General features: G+C 37.3%; 2 protein-coding genes across 3 annotated transcripts; both read left to right on the top strand.

Annotated features, from left to right (window-relative positions):
* The first annotated feature begins 275 nt into the window (after window positions 1–275).
* LOC113754535 (histone-lysine N-methyltransferase CLF-like) lies at window positions 276–13,567 on the top strand. Its single transcript, XM_027298982.1, has 17 exons — window positions 276–623; window positions 4,619–4,720; window positions 4,814–5,136; window positions 6,170–6,331; window positions 7,012–7,096; window positions 7,267–7,413; window positions 7,529–7,576; window positions 7,737–7,808; window positions 7,943–8,667; window positions 9,207–9,363; window positions 9,458–9,678; window positions 10,125–10,256; window positions 11,101–11,191; window positions 11,942–11,989; window positions 12,058–12,186; window positions 12,294–12,371; window positions 12,469–13,567. The coding sequence occupies exons 1-17, from the start codon at window positions 555–557 to the stop codon at window positions 12,658–12,660; spliced, it is 2,781 nt and encodes a 926-aa protein (XP_027154783.1). The 5' UTR covers window positions 276–554; the 3' UTR covers window positions 12,661–13,567.
* A 681-nt stretch (window positions 13,568–14,248) lies between these two features.
* Window positions 14,249–18,276, top strand: LOC113754349 (PI-PLC X domain-containing protein At5g67130). 2 transcript variants are annotated; one of them, XR_003465173.1, is made up of 9 exons: window positions 14,249–14,604; window positions 14,720–14,842; window positions 14,945–15,082; window positions 15,197–15,295; window positions 15,387–15,690; window positions 15,788–16,011; window positions 16,085–16,171; window positions 16,553–16,931; window positions 17,998–18,276. XR_003465173.1 is itself a non-coding variant. In XM_027298740.1 (8 exons), the coding sequence occupies exons 1-8, from the start codon at window positions 14,437–14,439 to the stop codon at window positions 16,733–16,735; spliced, it is 1,326 nt and encodes a 441-aa protein (XP_027154541.1). In that variant the 5' UTR covers window positions 14,249–14,436; the 3' UTR covers window positions 16,736–17,101. The 2 variants fall into 2 exon arrangements, 1 of the variants encoding a protein (XP_027154541.1); XM_027298740.1 differs by lacking the exon at window positions 17,998–18,276 and having other exon boundaries at window positions 16,553–17,101.
* The last annotated feature ends 605 nt before the right edge of the window (window positions 18,277–18,881 follow it).

Genomic DNA, 18,881 nt, shown 5'->3' with positions numbered 1-18,881 from the left:
TTGTTATCTTTCTAGATCTTATTAGAAATAGGACTACGGTTTCCATACAATCCAAATATATCCAATCCAGTTGCATGTCTTTGCTTTGATGGACAACTAAATACACAGAGGAAATTTTCAAAAGGGCAATGTTGTATTTCCGCAAACAAATTGTTCTGGCAGGATTAAGTTTGTCCTGTCAATATCACCTACCCTCAGTTTTAAATTCATTATCCTTACGCCTTCAGCCCTTCCTGATTGGAATTTTAATTGAATGAAAAAAAATGAAATCCTAATCATCGCATTCAGAAAACGGCCGCTGGGAATAGAATAGTTGACAATATTAGTAAAAGACGAAAAAAGAGCGAAAAAGATAACCAGAATTCTTCCTTTATGGTCCCCCGACATCCCTCTCTTAAAATTCAGCATGGCCTAGGGTTTTAAGTTTAACTTTCAGCCCACCAAATCCAAAAATTTCCTGCCGCATTGGTCTTGGCGTTGAATGAATCGGATCTTTGTTTGGAGCTCCATTGCAGGATCCTGCTCAACGTCGGCGGACAACTTTGCCACCGGCAATGTCGGCATCCAAGGCATCCACCTCCTCTTCCCCCTCCGGATCCGACTCTCTCACCGAACATCCTTCCGTAATGCTTCGTCCCATCGTAGATAATTTCCTTCTCATACCGCATTAAAGTTCTCATTATCGCCAATGAGATATTAGATATTTATCGTTATATATTTTCTAAAGGTGTGCGTGCATTTTTGCAATCTGGGAAGGTTTGCTAATCGATTTTTCCTTTCTGTTTTTCTTCGGCATAAGGTTGGATTGTGATCATTCATGATTAATGTTGATCAGGTGTGTTGAACAAGTAAAATTGTTAGCATTTGTAATTAGGTTGTTATCTTAAATGTGATGTATATTGGTTAACTTCTAGTGTTACTTAATAAAAATTACAAGCTGTTTACTTTTTCCTTTTTCTGTGTCATGGCCACGCCTGCGTTTTTAGGGTTTGAGTTGAACTTAACTACGTGTATTGATTTATACGGAAGGCTCACTTACAAGCACCGACCAACAGCATGCTAATTTGGAAATGTTTTAATATGTTTTCTTTGTTAAGTTATTCAGAGGTGAATGTGCTTGAAGCTATGTTCAAATCCAGCTTAACCTAAGCTTAGAATTGTTGATGAATTTCCATTGCTTGTTCAAATATTACATGCAACATCTCAGAATTTAACCTATATTCGCTCAAGGGAGGAAGAGTGAGAGCAGAATGTGAACTCATCTAAACGTCAAACCATGTCTCAAAGCCCATCCTTTTCATCTAAAGTGCTTGTGACATTTCTTATATTTTACCTCAGGTATAGGCATTTCCTTGCATGTTTATTATTTTATAAAATTTGTCATCATCCCCCTGTAATACAAAAACTTTTGGAGTGCAAAACAACCAGAATTGCTGCTAGCAGAAAATAAAAGACATGCAAAGTGGCTGCTAAAGACTATCATTCGGTCTTAGCCGAGCTAATAACCATGAATACATTCTTATTCTTTATTCCATTCTGGATTTCTCAATCCCCATGAAATTGTCTTTCAAGTTCGTCAATCTGACCTGAAGTTTCAACTCCAAACTGGAACAAGAGAAAATTTTCTTTCAATTTTTTTCCCGCCGGAAAATTTGATCTACCAACTTTTGCATGAGATAGATCTTTCTTTAGAGCTGTAGGCTAGTTTAAGTTGAAGAAGAACTAAAGAGACGATAAGTTATCCATAAAAAAGGAAGGACAAGGGTGATCATTCAGTTTATTGGGATAGAAATAGACTATAAAAATGATAAAATGGGTAACTTACATTGATTTCCCCTGATAGTCATTATATTTCAGAAAAGTGTCCTTTGAGTGTTTGAAAATGATTTTTCTTGCTATCCTTTTCAAGCTATTCCATGCTTTTCTGCCGCTTATGTTTTACTCTCCATCATATAAGTCTCTCTACTATTCTACAAAAATAGATTTAGAATAGCAAGTGTTAATTATGTTGATTTCATAATGTACGGGAAGTGTATGTAACTTATCTAAAGGTCTAAAAAGAAAAAGGAAAAAGTGAGGTGTGCGTAACGTTATTCATGATATGAAACTGGAAGGTTGGTCACTGTAATTTAGAAACCTTGAAAATATGCTTATTTCTGTGCAAGAAACCTTGGTAGAGGCACTACAAACCTTAAAAGAAGGCCAAATCTTTATTTTCAAAAAGGGAGAGTATAGAAAGGCAAAGTTGGTAAGGGTAGTTAAACTATTAAGAGGTTCGTTAGTCTCTCTTTCCTTTCATTGTTATCTGTCAACTTTTAGACAGAAAAGAAGGGTTAGACATTAAAGGTTCAAATAATGCCTCAAAGCTAAGTCAGCACATAGAACTTAAGTCCATCATTTCCTTTTCTTTTTGTTGCAAATGTATTAATGTAACCATTTGCTAGTTTTAGGCTGATGGCCAACGTGAGTTTACTAGTGTATTTTGATAGTCTTGGTATCCATGATGTTTCTGTACTCCTATTATCGTGTTTGACCCTCCTAATGGTTTCTCACAGCAATTATTTTTCATTCATCATGCTTTTAGATGTACTTAACTTCTGTTCTCATCAACATGTTTGAGATCTAACTCCATTTCTTTTCAATTGAAGGTTGTTGTTACCATGCAATCTGTTACAAGAGCAATGCTTCAAAAAACAGAATGCGTACTATTTTAAACTATCATAAAAACTTGAATGGATCCTATTCAGATTCTTTTACTATCTTAATCATGTAAAAACTCAAATCTGTTATTTTACATGTGGCCATTGTTGACTAGTTTCGGTGGTCACCATATTTTCCACTGCTCAAGTTGTCAAAAAAAAGACAAAAAGAAAAAGTGAGGGAGAGAGAGAAGAGAAAGAAGAAGATGAAAAACACTTGATTGTAGCTTTATGTTTGTATGAGAATATCCTTTTGATTCTTTCTGTTCCGGGTTCTCTTTATTCTCACTTAGTTTGTAATTTTTGCTACTCATGTTTTTTGAGCTATTTATTTAGTGACGGTGTTGCCATCGTTGACTACGCTTAACCCCTTCTCGAATATTGATGATATAAATATCACTTTTTGGGCTGCCCAAAGAAGGAAAAGAATTTCAAAAAAAAAGAAGAGGAAAACTAAATGAGTTTTAGTTGATATATGTTTGTATGAGCCTATTCTTATGATTATTTTTATTCAAAGTTTTCCTTGCCCTCATCTAGCTGTTACACATAAATGCACATTCTTGGTAGTCCTCTCTCTCTTTTGATACAAACATAAATAATCCTTGTCAGATTTAGAACTGATGTAACGCAAAATTAAATAAAAAGGCAAAATGGGATTTTGTCATAATTGCCCTTGCTAAGATTATATATTAAAGCAGCATCTTCCTCCTGCAAGCCCCCAACACCATCTTGCCGTCTGTGCCCTAAAGATTGGAAGTCTATCTTGCCAAATCAGATCTGTGGCTCTCTTGCTCAGATCCTTTATGCATTTTAAGTTGGATTTTAGATTGATGATTGTCTAAGATAGATCTCTGTCAATTGTTTCAATTAGAGGCGGATCTGAAGGTTGATTCACAACCTTCAGCGTTGGCAATGCCAGCTTTTATGGCATCTGCCACTGTTTCTGCCCACCTATCTGACCTTCCTAATTACGTTCAAGGGTCTGGCCATCATAATGACCCTCTGAATGAGACTCAACGATCTGGTGCTTCTGATGACCCTTCCCATGGCGTTCACCCCTCAGACCTGCCTGATGACCCTCCCAAAGATGCTTGGCGATCTGACCCTGATGATGACCCTCCTGATAACCCTTTAGCAGTAATACAAAATGTTTATCTAACCACCTTGTTTTGTAAATGCTTCATGTACTTTTGTTTTGGTTATATGCAACATGATTGTTTATATGTCTATTTTGGTAAACCTATGCATGGTGTCTTTTTCCATCTACACATTTTTTCTCTTGCTTTGCTCCCTGCCTTCTGTCTGTCTGTCTGTCCGTCCATCTCTCTCAATTTTTCTATAGTTCTTGTATTGCGGGATAGAATATTAGGAGCACAGGCACTGAAATTTAAGGAGCTAACAACAATTATCAGCTGGCGTTGGAATTGTAGTCTATTTCAACTTTAGATTATTGCTTAAGATTTGTTGGCATGTATTCTATTGGTTGTTAATACATTTGATTATTGCTTGATGAAATTGGCATAATTTTGCATGCAGCTTTTACTTGTTCACATGTGATCTTTTACTTGTTACTGTCCATGGTGTTTCAGCAGTTTTTGACAATGAGTATCACATCTAAAGTAGTCATGCTTGAGTTCCTTCCTCCTGCACTCCTCATTCAAGATTTACCATGCACACTTTCTTTGTTTTCCTTTCCAAACTAGAAACTTAGTTTTTTAGTCTTTAAGTGTTTGTGTGTGTGCATTTTTTCTTTTGAGTTATTGCCATGGAAGAGTATTGTCTAATCTGTTGCATATATTTGTTGCATGTCTCCTTATATCATCCTATGAGCAATCTTTTTTTAATGATTTTTTATATCCATAGTGTAGCACATGGAAATTTATCATTTCAAGAATCCTGATCTTTTGTTTAATAAACAGATTGTGCTGGTTGATGCAAAGACTCCAGCTGCTCTGGAAATACAGGCAATCATTGATGTTTTAAAGGAACAAGTAGCCTCTGAACGCACTGTTTTTGTAAAGGTGCAACATTGATTACTTTAAAATATTGATTAAACTTTTTAGTCTTTTGAGTAATAGATTGAGAAACATTCTTGTCAAATTGTGCTTTTCCAGAGACGAATGGAAGAAAATACACAAAAATTATTCGATGTAACAAAAAATCTATTTAAGCTGTCAGCAGAACGGAATCCTAAGATTAATGGCACAGATCAAGCTGTAGATTTGTTGGCCAAGAGGCAGAAAGATGCAATTGATATGCAAAATGGAATCAGTACCAGCAGTGGAGATAGTGATGGTAACAGTCCCCAAGAAGATGGATATGCTTCTTCAGCAATTCTCTTAGGATCAAGTATTGCAGTCAAGAATGCTGTCCGCCCTATTAAACTTCCTGAAGTGAAAAGATTACCTCCTTATACCACCTGGATTTTCTTGGACAGGTGTGGTAAGATTGTCTTTTGCAGGAAAGAGGCAGTGTCCATGTATAATTGTGCTTAATCCTTTTCGTTTTCCAACACTCTTTCAATTGAGAGAAGTTCTTTTCCTCTTTTCTTGTTATTCACGAGACGGTAACAGAGAATGAACAACTTTTTCTTTTTCTTTTTGTTTTCCTTTTCTCTTTTTTGGGGAAATTTTAAGTTTTAAGCAGTCTATAACAATTTTGAAGTTTAATTTGAGTCACTTAGGGATTTTTCATCATACTCATCTTGTTTTGATTCTGCTGCAAGTCATTGATTTTGGTGGTAACTGGTACTTGTAGCTTTTCCAAGCTCCTGCTGGACAATATTTGAGTGTTTTTTGCCATATGACTGTAGTAGTTGAAATGAGTTGACTGTTCTATGTCACTCAATAAGTAGAACGTCCAGATCTTCTGTAGTTAATGCAATTATTTTGTGGTGCCTGACATGCCCTGTTTTTCTGATTTTGGAACTCTCTCAAGATCGATTTGTGCTTAGAGATATCTGCTTATTGTGTTACATGCTGCATGTGCTTTTTGAGGTGCAGCCTTTTTGTCCTTCACCTTTAATGACTTCATAGCCACTTAACTGTCTTACAGTTAGATCTGAGTCCAAGTTGCACTATCTTAGTATGGAGCATAGAGGAGGCCTCATTTGTTTTAATTAAGATTGTAATTTTTACATGTTTTTAGGCGTATTTATGAACAATATGGGATTAAAAGCATTGTCATCTTATATGCCTTCTCCACTGTCATGCAACAAATGGCTGGGCATGCAATGCTTTTATTTCCTGTCAGCCATTGGTTCGCTTATTTGGCTGTCTATGCGTCTCTGTCTGTGTATGATTGTGGATGCAGACTGTGAAAGGGTTGTACTTTCTGATATTATCTTTCATCATTGTGTAATTTTTTTTTTTTGTAGTTTAGGGTGCCACTCTATTGTTGCACAATTATCTTTTTTATGTTCTGAATGTTGCTTCTTCTTCTTTGAACTTCTGTGCTAAAATTTGATGTAGAAATCAGAGAATGACAGAGGATCAGTCTGTAGTTGGTAGAAGGAGAATTTACTATGACCAGAATGGTGGCGAAGCCCTAATTTGCAGTGATAGTGAGGAAGATGCTATCGAGGAAGAAGATGAAAAGAAAGAGTTCACGGAGTCTGAAGATTATATTTTGCGGTTGGTTTTTATGAATTATCTGATATTAATTGCACAATCTCAATATGCTGTTATAGACTTTGTGATTGTAACTTACATCAAATATATTGCTTACATTTCATTTTAATATGCATTAGCCATGGTTTTGACTTTTACTGGGGACAAGCTGAAAATTGTTTTCCATTTAACTGCTAATAGTGTAATCTTTTAATTCCAATTATCTTTCTTCCAATGCACTTAGACAGCAGGGCAGGACGGAAGGCCCAATTTCTGCAGTAATAAAATCTCACACTGCTTTTCATTGTGTACTTTATGGAAATATTTGCAGCTTTTTAGCTGTTTTTATGAAATGGAATCCATCTCGCCTCGTTAACAGGTCCTAGAAGGAGAAAGGTTTGGAAAAGATTAACCGTTTCAATTTTAAAAAGAATCTGCGTCTTTAAATTTTCTGTTGAGCTCTACACTTTCTTAATTAGGTGCAGAATTTGTCGAAAGAAAGCTGAGCTCATGAATAGTTTAAGCTGCCCTTTTTGGAACCTGCTTAGAGTAGTTGATTTCCAACCTGGAGTTATTTCCTGTCAAACTGCAGCTCTGAAGTCGTTTCTTACTGACAAAATGCATTGTTGTGAAATCTATCTTGCTGTTTTTATGATAGATATTATAAGAGGTGCTGATATGTCTTTTTTCCCACGCTTTACCAGAATGACTGTCAAACAATTTGGATTTTCCGATGTTATCTTGGATTTGCTGGCTCAGTGCTTTTCTAGGAAGCCTGATGAAATAAAGGTATGTGCTGGACGTGCGAGATGGGTTCTTAGTCCTAGTTTAATTGGGCTTCTTTAAGATCCAATTGTCTAACTGAAACTGGTCATAGTGCAAACTTTGGTCCAGCTGTTTCCCATTTGTTTTCTGCTTGCTTTTTACAGAGATAAACCACCATCAAACATCTTGTACAGGCAAGACATGAAGATCTTGTTAAAGAAGGGAATGATATGGGTTTTACTAGCAATGTGAATGTCGATGGGTCTATAAGTTCATATCTCGACAAGAATCTTGATGCTGCTTTGGATTCCTTTGACAATCTATTTTGTCGTCGATGTCTTGTATGCATCTTGTTTAACTGTTCTCAAATAATGGCTCTTTAACTAATCATTGGATTGCCTACTCCTTAATTAGGCTACTAAATGTGATTTCTTCTTGTTCTTTTTCTACCTTCAGGTCTTTGATTGTAGATTGCATGGATGTTCACAGGATCTAATATTTCCTGTAAGTGAATATATCAACATCTCATTTTTGTGACCCTTCCAATACCAACATAATTATCTCATTGCTTACTCCTGTAATTAGGCTGAGAACCACCTACATCTGATTTTTGTAACCCTTCCAATACCAACATAATTATCTCATTGCTTACTCCTGTAATTAGGCTGAGAAACCACCTCCATCATGCTGTCCAGATGCAGAAAAGGATCCCTGTGGTGCAAACTGCTATCGGCTGGTTATTCTCTCTCTCTCTCTCTCTCTCTCTCTCTCAGTTCCCTTAAATTTTGTCTAGGCACGTATGTTATCCTGTAGTTAATCTCTACAACATGTCTGTTACCATTTGTTACCAGTAATTTTTATTCGCTTCAGGTTTTAAAATTGGAAAGTGATGCATCTATAAGATCTCCAGGACAGGGAACTTCTGAAGAACATCTGTTCCCGCCATCTGATGCCAGTGCTCAGATGCCTAGGAGGAAGAATTTGGGCCTATCTGTGAAAATGAGAACAAAATCATCACAAAGTGATGGTACTTCATCAAATGCAAAAAATATATGTGAAAGCAGTGACTCTGAGATTAGACCTCCAATTGAGGTTGCAGATGCTCAGCCTTCTTCATCGCCACCTAAGAATAAGCTTGTCAAGAGAGGTGGTACACAGAAAAGGAATAGCAAGCGGATAGCTGAGCACATGCTAGTTTCCATGAGGAAGAGGCAGAAGAAAATGTTAGCTTCTGATTCTGATCCTCTTGAAAGTGGAACTCTGGGTTTTAAAGATTTAAGCCTTCAATCTAATTCGCGGAAGGAAAATGGAGATGAAAGTTCATCTTCCCTGAAGTTGAAATCTCCAAATGCAAGAAGGCCTCGCCGGATATCTCCGGCTTTGGACAACTGCAAACCTCTGCAGATTGAGACTTCTGGTTGCCCACCAAATTTGGTTATGGATAACCAGCCTGTCATAAGAAAGGATGATACCTCCAGGAAAAATGACTTGCTTGCTTTGGGCTTGTATCAACATGAAGTTAACGATGATAAATCCTGGAAACCAATTGAAAAGGCCTTGTATGAGAAGGGTCTAGAGATCTTTGGCCGGAACAGGTTGGTAAATTTAACTCAAGTATTTGATATTTTTTAATTTCTATTTTCTACCTCTTGCGTATCTTTTCTCAAGCTAAACTTGGAAAGTTTCTTGTGTTCTTGTATTTTCTTGTGTTTGGGACTCTATTTCCTGGACTTATATGGCATAAGAAAGTATAATTCAAATCTTTTGTGCTCCTTTTATTCTGGGGATACTGAGAATCTTTAAACTAGCAAGACATTTCTGCAGCGTGTCTTATGGTGAATAGTCAAGTGTCTTGAAGGAAATGATTTTTTTACCAAATGGAGCTAGTTGCAGTAAATAATAGCTAATCTGTATGTTTTACTCCACCCACTATGCGGTAAGTGAATGATGAATCTTTCTTGTGGCGGGTTCTTGAAATTGATATGTTTATCTGTAGTTGTCAAATTAGAATACTTTGAGGTCATTCATTTGTTTGTTGTGGAGTTTATCTTTTAGCTTCTAACGGTTTATGTATGTCTAGGAGATTGCATTCTTTATTTTGTTAATTCTCTGATGCATCTTTGATTTGTCACAGTTGTTTGATTGCTAGAAATCTGATGAATGGTTTGAAGACGTGTTCTGAAGTTTTCCTGTATATGAATAGCTATGATAATAAGCTAATCTCTCAATCTGGTGATGGAGCAAATGCTCTAATTGATGGTTATTACAAGGTTGATGGCAAAGAAACCATGGTTAGTACTTTCCCTTTTGCTCATCTCAATGTTGTATAACATTCTCCAGCCTATCATAAAATGTTTACCATATTGAGTCTGGAAAATGAAATAGGGTAATGGAGTTCGGAGAAGGTCAAAATTCTTGCGTAGGAGAGGTAGAGTTCGACGCTTAAAGTATACTTGGAAATCTGCTGGATACCATTCAATTAGGAAGCGAATTTCTGAGAGGAAGGATCAACCTTGTCGTCAGTACAACCCATGTGGATGTCAATCTCCCTGTGGAAAAGAGTGTCCCTGCCTTGTAAATGGAACATGTTGTGAAAAATACTGCGGGTGAGTTGTTTTTCCTCTGCAAAATTCTTAAGCACTCTGTTAAGGATGAATGGGCAAGTCAATTCTTATTCATACCTGTCAACAAACAGATAAATTACAAAAAAGAAGAAAACATGCCCAACTTCTTCCTCCTCAGCATGAGCTGTTGGTGAGCTACCCCGCTAGGGTAGATGTCCTTGTCAAGTGTGGATGCTGTGCATTATAGTAGGCTTTTTTGCTTGACTTATTAAAATTTATCAACTTGTGGAGAATACAAGGCAATAGATTAAATGGCATAAAATATTTGGGTTAGATTCTTATCAGACAGTACAGATATTTAGGAAATGAGATTTACCTTGTTCTATCCTATGTAGTGCAAGGTTTAATTCCAGGTAACATTATTCTTGCTGATATATTTCACATTACAATGAATCCTGTGGATGATATACAATTATTTTCTATTCCAGATGCCCAAAGAGTTGTAAAAACCGATTCAGAGGGTGTCATTGTGCTAAAAGTCAGTGCCGAAGTCGTCAATGTCCTTGTTTTGCTGCAGATAGGGAATGTGATCCTGATGTCTGCCGAAATTGCTGGATCAGGTTAGCATCTGATTGTTGGGTGATTATGCTTTGACTAATGTCAAATATAATTATTGCATAGAACTTCATCTGTCCACTAAAGTGGCACAAAATGGACATATGGTGGGTGCTTGTCTTTTGTATGTTAGTTTTGCTGGTAATTGGTTATTGGGACAACGATTTTTGTTTGGCTTATTAGAAGCTCAAAATCTAACTATTGTGGACAACATCACATGATGCACCTCATGGATGATGTAAATACCAGGACAACCGCTAAGAAACTTGCATTTTTTGTATGAGAGCAAGTATTGTACAAAAATGAAGTGTCATTTTAATAATGTGCTGCCCCCTGAAAGTTCAGTTGCTAGTGCCATATTTAACTTTTGCATCAGTGTGTGGAAGACTCGTTTCTTCCTGATCTGTTTGTTAAGCAGTGATCAACATTGACATCTTTTCAGCAGCCATTGTCACTGACTCATTACCATGGAAATACTGCTGTACCTCTAAATGGTAAATATTTATTCAGTAATTTATGGGTAGATACTGAAGTGGGAATGACAAAATGACTTATTTGGATTGATAGAATGACTTTAAGCTCCCTTCCTTCTGAATTCTGTATTACCAATTAACTTTCTGTGATTTGTCACAACTACAAGTTTTTCTTCGAGACAAAATGACTTATTTGGATTGATAGAATGACTTTAAGCTCCCTTCCTTCTGAATTCTGTATTACCAATTAAATTTCTGTGATTTGTCACAACTACAAGTTTCTCTTCGATGTATCCAGTTTGTGGGTGTGAAGTGATATCTTTAGTCACCATTCCACATTTGACTCCTATCTAAGTCACTTCAGTTTGCCTTGCAGTTGTGGTGACGGTACTCTTGGGGTTCCTTCCCAAAGGGGTGATAATTATGAATGCAGGAATATGAAACTTCTGCTGAAACAACAACAAAGGGTAATTATGACTTAAATTTCATTTTCATGTGTGTACGTATGTGTAATGAGCACACACAATATACGTGGTTGTCATTTTATCTGACTTTTTACCAGAAATTGTTGAGGGAGAAACATTTCAAACATGATGCTTGAAACAATTATTCTCTCCTACAGCCGTTGATCAAGCTTCCACTCAATCTTACCTTATTCTTATTCCACGTCAATCATGATTTAGGGGGTGCTAAGTCTAGAAAACTAATCTTTTCGGACATGTCTATTATTAATGTTGCTGTCATTAGACTTGCAGCTACTACTTTTAAATTCTTTCCTAGTTATCATCTTAGTGTCCTGATTGAGGGAGTACATGGTTCCCATAGACTTGCTACTACTAGAGGTGTCAATCGTACTTACTATTGGTTTCTCCTTTTTCTTCTTCTGAGTTGTTCTTCACTGACTGCTTTAGAGTTCTGGTTGCAGATCTATTTATTGCTTATTTTGGTGGCGAGTCTGAAGGATGTTATTCACCAATAGTAATCTGCTGCCTAGGAAAAATTATTGAATTGAATAATCTGTCATTAGTTCATTTATTGTGAAGCATTATGATAAACTTGAACCAGAGTACGTTCACCCAAAATAGTTTTCAAAGATATATATTTTATTGTCGTCTCAGATATATCTAGACTTCTTGGGGATATGGGACATATTGCACCATCAAGTTTGCTTGACTCATTAATCAGTATAACTGGTACCATTTTGTTGATTATTATAGGTTTTACTTGGAAGATCTGATGTATCTGGCTGGGGAGCATTCCTGAAGGTACTATCTTGGCATATGACTTGTTTGCCATCTTATTTTTATTGGACTTACCATCATTTGCATTTCAGAACAATGTTGCAAAACATGAATACCTTGGGGAATACACTGGTGAATTAATTTCACATCGGGAAGCTGATAAGCGCGGGAAGATATATGATCGTGAAAACTCATCTTTTCTTTTCAATCTCAATGATCAGGCATGACTTCTGGTGTCCCCTTCAAATCGAAAATTTTTGTGGAAGGATTCTATCAGTAAATCGTTTCCTTTCTGGAAAGAGCATAAACTAATATTGTTTGTTTTCAGTTTGTGCTTGATGCTTTTAGGAAAGGTGACAAGTTGAAGTTTGCCAATCATTCTCCCGATCCTAATTGTTATGCAAAAGTAAGGGTGAAAAGTAAATGCTTGAGGGCAGAGGGAGTGACTGAGTTGTGATGTATTGTATATATCCTGCTCTATTGATTTGTTAATTCTTTGGCAGGTCATTATGGTGGCTGGAGATCACAGAGTTGGTATATTTGCCAAAGAACGGATCAGTGCCGGAGAGGAACTCTTTTATGACTATCGTTATGAGCCAGACAGAGCTCCTGCATGGGCAAAAAAGCCCGAGACATCTGGTTTTAAAAAAGAGGATGGCGGTCCTTCAAGTGGCCGTGCTAAGAAACATACATAGTAAAGCATTCGTTTAACTTGTGCAAATTGGGATTTTTGTCATTCTTTTCCTGACAGAAACATCATATCCGGAGCAGGCCTAGGTGCAACTTCTGATCTTTGCTGGCGAGACTTTTGACTGGCATCTGCTGGATTACCTTAACAGATCATTTTTTGAACATGACTACCCTAATGAGAGAGAGTATAGGCTTACTGAATCAGTCCGTCTCTTCTTGTTAGATTAGGTTTTTGTGTAGAGAGCAAATGCTCTATGCAACTCATTTGATGTATTTTTTTTCCTCATATTTGAGGATGTTCTTGGGCAAAAGGGAAAGAAATTTCAAAAGCAGGAATCCTTGTGCAATTGCAGACTTTGTTATAGTAATTTCGGCATCAGGACTTGACAGCTGATAAAGTAATTTCTAGTTTTTGGTTGCTCCGTGGTTTTGGTGCTTTTGGTTGCTGCCATGTTGTGCTGGTAATGTTTTCCATGCGGTATGCTTTGCGGTGGGCTGAGTTTTGACAACGTTTAGGTTTCAGATGCAGCGAACTTTCGTTCAACACAATGACAAATGTTCGATGGCAGTACAGACACAATGTCAACACTTAGGTTTCAGTTGTTGTTATGAAGGTGGCATCATTTCATTTAATTTACGGCCGTAACGAGAAGCTGCCCAGTAACTGTGATAACGTGTCCCACTACTTGAAAAGCAGTAACCAGGCAGTTGATTGGTGGTGACGGACCCTCGCGACGGCGTACTGCTATATCTTTTCCATTTAATGGTTTCTTTCCTTTGCCAAGTTCTCAGAGAGGGAAAGGGTTGGAGATGATCGTTCTCCTCTCCACCTGTCCTTTGTAAAACTTGGCAGCCAACATTTTCATTTTCTTTATCAGCTATATAAGCCTATTCGGTGTCTTCTTTCTTCAATCTTCGCTGGGTCTGATATTTTGTAGTTCATCTAAAGAACCGATTGAAAATAGAATTTCTAACTAATGAAGGATTCAACGTAGAAGCTAGAAGTGGACTACTAAACACAGGATTTTGGCTGTTGATTATTTAACAATTTCTGAAGTAGTGCACAAGGGAAGAGCTAAATTCATAGTTTCGTTGCATTAATGACTTGTAATATTAGTACTGAAATTCGTCAATTTAGAGTGAAATCATGTAGATTTGAGCATTTCCCGCTGTACAATTCTATGATAACCATAAAAATGTTATAGTGACTAAATGCAATATATGGAGACTTTGTGATAGGGACTTCGGTCTTGTGCTATCCGATCCGATCATTAGCTGTATGAGGTAAATCAATTCCTAGAAAGTAAACTATTCTACGGTACCAGGCTGGCCATAATTCCACTTTACTTGTTTTAATGCCAAAACTAGTTTTATTAAGATAATAAATTAACCCTCTTCGAAGCAACCCAGTATAATTGCCATTTGCAAACATAAAAACTTGCAATTGCAGTAAAATAAGTACGGTAGCAAATATTTTTTGACATATTATTATATCCCAAAAAAAAAAAGAAAAAGAAAGAAAGAAAGAAAAAGAAAGGGAATCCTAGAAAGTAGAAATTAGACATTGGACAATGATGAAACCCAAGCCTGCCACCTGAATGCAAAATATGGCACATCACACGTGAAATACCAAACAACTACTGGATGGTAAAATCAACTATAGGCTATAGCTTTGCCGGTACCTTGACTGTAGCTTTTAATCTTTTTTATGTATGTAAAGAATCTCTGTCAGCGTCGCATGCTGGCATGTTTCGGAGTAATTCTACTGTCACAGTATCAGTATGAGGAAGAGATGCAGCAACATCAACTTCATCAGCGGCAGCAGGAGAGCTCTTAATTCCTTCGCTGTTACGGGAACCCAAAACCATCCGTTTTATCTTTTACTGCTGATACTACTTGTCCCTGTCGCCTTTATCCCCGCTACTGCTTGCTCCACCGGCAATTGCCAGGTTTAGTTAGTCCCTGCTTTTGTTTTCTTCACTATATAGAAGTGTGACTGTACAGATCCGTACAAGTTCAGCTTTGCCTTTCAGAATTTTAGCTGAATTTTGCAAAATTTGACAGCTCCTGGACTCTTGTACCTCTGCAACTGATTGTGGGCCTGGCTTATATTGTGGAAACTGTCCAGCAGTGGGAAAGACTCAACCTTTCTGCACCAGAGGACAAGCTACCATCCCTACTTCAATTGTAATGATCCAATGCCTTATCCCTTTGTTTCTCTCTTTTCAAGACTCTAGCAATTATGTTTTCTAATTTAACATTACCTGTTATCTTGTACAATCTGATTAGATCAATGGGCTGCCATTTAATAAATACACATGGCTGGTGACCCACAATTCATTCTCAATTGTGGATGCCCCATCTTTAACGGGTGCTCAAAGGATCACATTTTACAATCAAGAGGATACAGTTACTAATCAACTCAGAGTATGCTCTTATCTTATTTCTTGCTCATTCTTCACTTGGATTAAAAATCAGATTGTTATTACTGCATCTGGATTTTAATTTGTGGGTCTTGTGTTTTTTCCTGCTGTTCTTTAGAATGGAGTGAGGGGATTGATGCTGGACATGTACGATTTCGAGGATGACATCTGGCTCTGCCACTCGTTTCGTGGCCAGTGTTATAACTTCACTGCCTTTGTAAATCTGTGGATACTCTGTTCATGATTTGAATGGTTTTGTTTAGTGTTGATTATATATCTTGTAATGGGATCTCTTTTATTTCTTTTAGGAGCCCGCGATTGACACCTTAAAGGAAGTGGAAGCATTCTTGAATGAGAACCCAACTGAAATCGTTACCATCATAATTGAGGACTATGTCCATGCCCCCAAAGGCTTGACAAAGGTATTCTCGAATGCTGCGTTGGACAAATATTGGTTTCCGCTTTCCAAGATGCCCAAGAAGGGTGAGGACTGGCCCACTGTTACTGACATGATAAAAGACAATCACCGGTTGCTAGTTTTCACTTCTGATTCCTCCAAAGAAGCTACTGAAGGAATTGCTTATCAGTGGAAGCACATGGTGGAAAATGAAGGTATGATGTTGCATGTGGCTTTCACTTCTGATTCCTTGTGAATGCTGTTTGCACTTGCTCCGTGTACTAGCAATTTACTAATTCGTCATGGTTTCAGCTGGAGATCCTGGTGTGGTGCCTGGTTCATGCCCAAACAGAAAGGAATCAAAGCCACTCAACTCGAAAAGTGCATCCCTTTTTCTACAAAATTACTTCCCTACTATTCCAGACCAAAATCAGGCTTGTAAAGAGCATTCAGTTGCCCTTATTGATATGATTAACACCTGTTACAAAGCAGCCGGCAATGTCATACCAAATTTTTTGGCTGTCAACTTTTACATGGTACAGAATATTTAATTTAGGGAATTTTTTAATTCTGATAGAGAACTAAACATTCTAACTGGAGCTGCTGCAGAGGAGTGATGGCGGAGGTGTTTTCGATGCTGTGGATAGGATGAATGGCCAAGCATTATGTGGATGCACTGTTATCACTGCTTGTCAGGTTTGATATCATAATTTCTGCAGAAGGTCATTGTTTCCTTTATGAAAACAGTAATAAGTTCAGGGAAAACACACATTTCACTCGTTCAAGTATGCATTTGGTTATCAGACTTGCAAATCAATTATATTGATAATTGGGCTGTCAAAAATATTAGGAGACTTATTTTATCCCTTGACAAACACTTCAGAGACCAAATATTTTAATTCAACATGACCAGAGTTTAAAACCATGGTTTTGAATTTTTGGTGATGCTGAGATAGGGAAATTTCAACAAGACATTACAATTTATCATGTGCACTCAGTTGCTAATGTAGCATCTTTAATTCTGCTACCCCTATAGCTCTGAAACTGAAAGATCTGAAAATTGCAAACCCCTTGCAGGCAGGGGCATCTTTTGGAAGTTGCAAGAATGTTCCCGCCTCTAATACAACTCCAGCTACTACCAGTCCTGCTGGAAGTTTTTCTGGGTCTGTGCAGTTAACAGGAGCTGTTGCAGCAATCCAGCCTTCCCGTGTTACGTCTACGTGCATCTGTGCCATGTCCATCTTGTTGTTGCTATTATGACCAGACAGAACATTTGTTTGGTGTATTAGCTAATGCAGGGGCATTGGCTTCTACTTTACTAGCTTGTGAAGCCTTTGACTTAAAATAGGAGTATACTGCAAGTTGTATTATAGAGGGGAAGACCACAGGAACTCTTTCAAGAAAATATTTTAAAGAACCAAGGAGTCAGCTTTAGAAAGAACAGCAGAGAATCCTGGTATGTTTATTATTACTTGACCTCAAAATATTTCAACTGAGGCTTTTCCATTAATATCTTGTGGATCATTGACTGCACTCTGCAGCTTTCGATTGTGGTATGTTTTGGATAACCGAAGTTTGCTTAAGTGTTTGTTTCACTTAATTACATTGTTTTCATTCTCTGTTTGACTCTGCTTGCTTACATAATAGTTTGATTTGAATGTAAAGTATGATTATGAATTGATGTGTTCATCATATCAAATTCCTGTATTCTTCAATCTTTAAAGATCTCATGCATAAAACACTGCCAACTTGCAGCAATGGACAGAAAATACTGTGTACAGGAAAACATAATTCATGTGTGCTTAAGATTTTAGATCCTTAACTTCCAGAAGATGGCCTATGGCCAAAAACTTAGGGCCCAGGGCAGCAAGTTGACCTTTGAATATCAAAGGAACTACAGTGAAAGGACATTTTACTATATGAGGAGGAGATTTTGATTCCTGGCATACTCTGAAATTCTAAAATTCTCTTGCGTATATCTTTCTTGAAGTCTTTTAATCCTTCTATTTTTGGTTCAACTTGTGGTCCTGACATGCTCTGAAACTTGTTATGCTTGTCCACTGGAGCCAGTTTTGGAGGACAAATGTAGAACATCTTTTCATGTTAACCTTGGATTGATACACCAACAGGGTCAAGCCCGTTCATCTAGTTCATGCTCTTCTTAGCGCATTAAGCAACATAAAATGGTTGAGTTAATCAGGTCATTTCCTTATAAATTCAGCAAATTGTGGTCCTTTCTTGTCTCTGACCTTTAGCGACTAATATAAACAAAATTCGGGTTCATTTCTAGATATATGCTTCATTCTTTTACTATAGGTGGAACTTATTGCTTAATCTATCCCGAGAAAGCACTTTTGTTTATAATTTGTAAACTTTTCTCGTACTGCAACCTTAAGAACGGTCTTCTCTGTCATTGTACATCACTCGCATTTTTTTCTTTTCATAAAATATCAAGTATATTTGCATGGAATGCCGTATTTTCTGGAGAACATCTCCCCTGAATCAATTCTTTTCATTTTCAGGCTTTTGTTTGGGGCAGTCCCGATGTAGTTGCAGAATTTGATAGGACGTGAATTTAATGGAACCTCTTATCTGCTGAGTTCTTTTCCAGTGATAGGAGGATTTCCGCTGTCTATAGATCTCCTAGCCTGCAACCATTTTCTCAGCTTGGGTGATTATTTTGCGCGTTTTTTCTTATTATTCTTCTTCTTCTTTTTTCCCCTCTTTAATACGGTGGTGCATTTCAACATAATCACTTCGCTTCGGGCATGCTTGTCGTAAAACATGGAGGATTGCCTGCACTTTTATTGTCTTGTCTGTCCACTTGAAAACTTCTGGAGAACTGCATATGACATTGTTTTGAGTCAGTGGAAAAGGACAACGTAACAGTGAACGCTGACTTCCTTCGTACGAATTTCTTTTCTACGCGCGATGACGGGGGATCTGAAGTTCATCATCAACTATATATGCAAACAAGTTTTACAAATCTATCTGAATTTTAATCTTTGAGTTCCCTCTTATTTAGTCCTTGTACGGGAAGATTTTATTTAGTATACATCGGTTTCCAGTCGCCACCGGATTCTTTGATTTCGCATAGTAGGTGGCGTCGTATGGTGACTCCAACCTCATAGCGTTGAGAGGGACGAGACAAGTAAGTCGTGTAATCTGTGTTTAATATTTGGTAGGGTTTTTTAAAATCACACAATAAAACTTCCAAGGGACCAGCACGACCGCGCTCCGGCAGGTGGAGGGCAATCAAATTTAAACTCAAGATCTCTATAATCGTTAGGATCTCAACCTTGAATCAAAGTTTGCTCGGCTCCTGAATGTCTGTATCAATTGAGATCATTAACATTTAAATTTAAAAAAAAAAAAAATACACAGATAGCAACTTTAATGCCCTAAG

The sequence above is a fragment of the Coffea eugenioides genome, chromosome 11 (assembly GCF_003713205.1).
Source record: "Coffea eugenioides isolate CCC68of chromosome 11, Ceug_1.0, whole genome shotgun sequence".
Taxonomy (NCBI): Eukaryota; Viridiplantae; Streptophyta; class Magnoliopsida; order Gentianales; family Rubiaceae; genus Coffea; species Coffea eugenioides.
Note: the sequence above shows the minus strand (reverse complement) of the source record. Positions and strands in the feature narration are given on the sequence as shown.

Excerpts from the sequence above, each read along its gene's own strand:
- LOC113754535 (XM_027298982.1), top strand. The coding sequence starts at position 555 with ATGTCGGCATCCAAGGCATCCACCTCCTCTTCCCCCTCCGGATCCGAC. Across the intron at positions 7,097-7,266 it reads GGAAGCCTGATGAAATAAAG|GCAAGACATGAAGATCTTGT; the intron begins GTATGTGCTGGA and ends CATCTTGTACAG. Across the intron at positions 9,679-10,124 it reads TGTTGTGAAAAATACTGCGG|ATGCCCAAAGAGTTGTAAAA; the intron begins GTGAGTTGTTTT and ends TTTCTATTCCAG.
- LOC113754349 (XM_027298740.1), top strand. The coding sequence starts at position 14,437 with ATGAGGAAGAGATGCAGCAACATCAACTTCATCAGCGGCAGCAGGAGA. Across the intron at positions 16,012-16,084 it reads TGGCTGTCAACTTTTACATG|AGGAGTGATGGCGGAGGTGT; the intron begins GTACAGAATATT and ends GAGCTGCTGCAG. Across the intron at positions 16,172-16,552 it reads CTGTTATCACTGCTTGTCAG|GCAGGGGCATCTTTTGGAAG; the intron begins GTTTGATATCAT and ends AACCCCTTGCAG.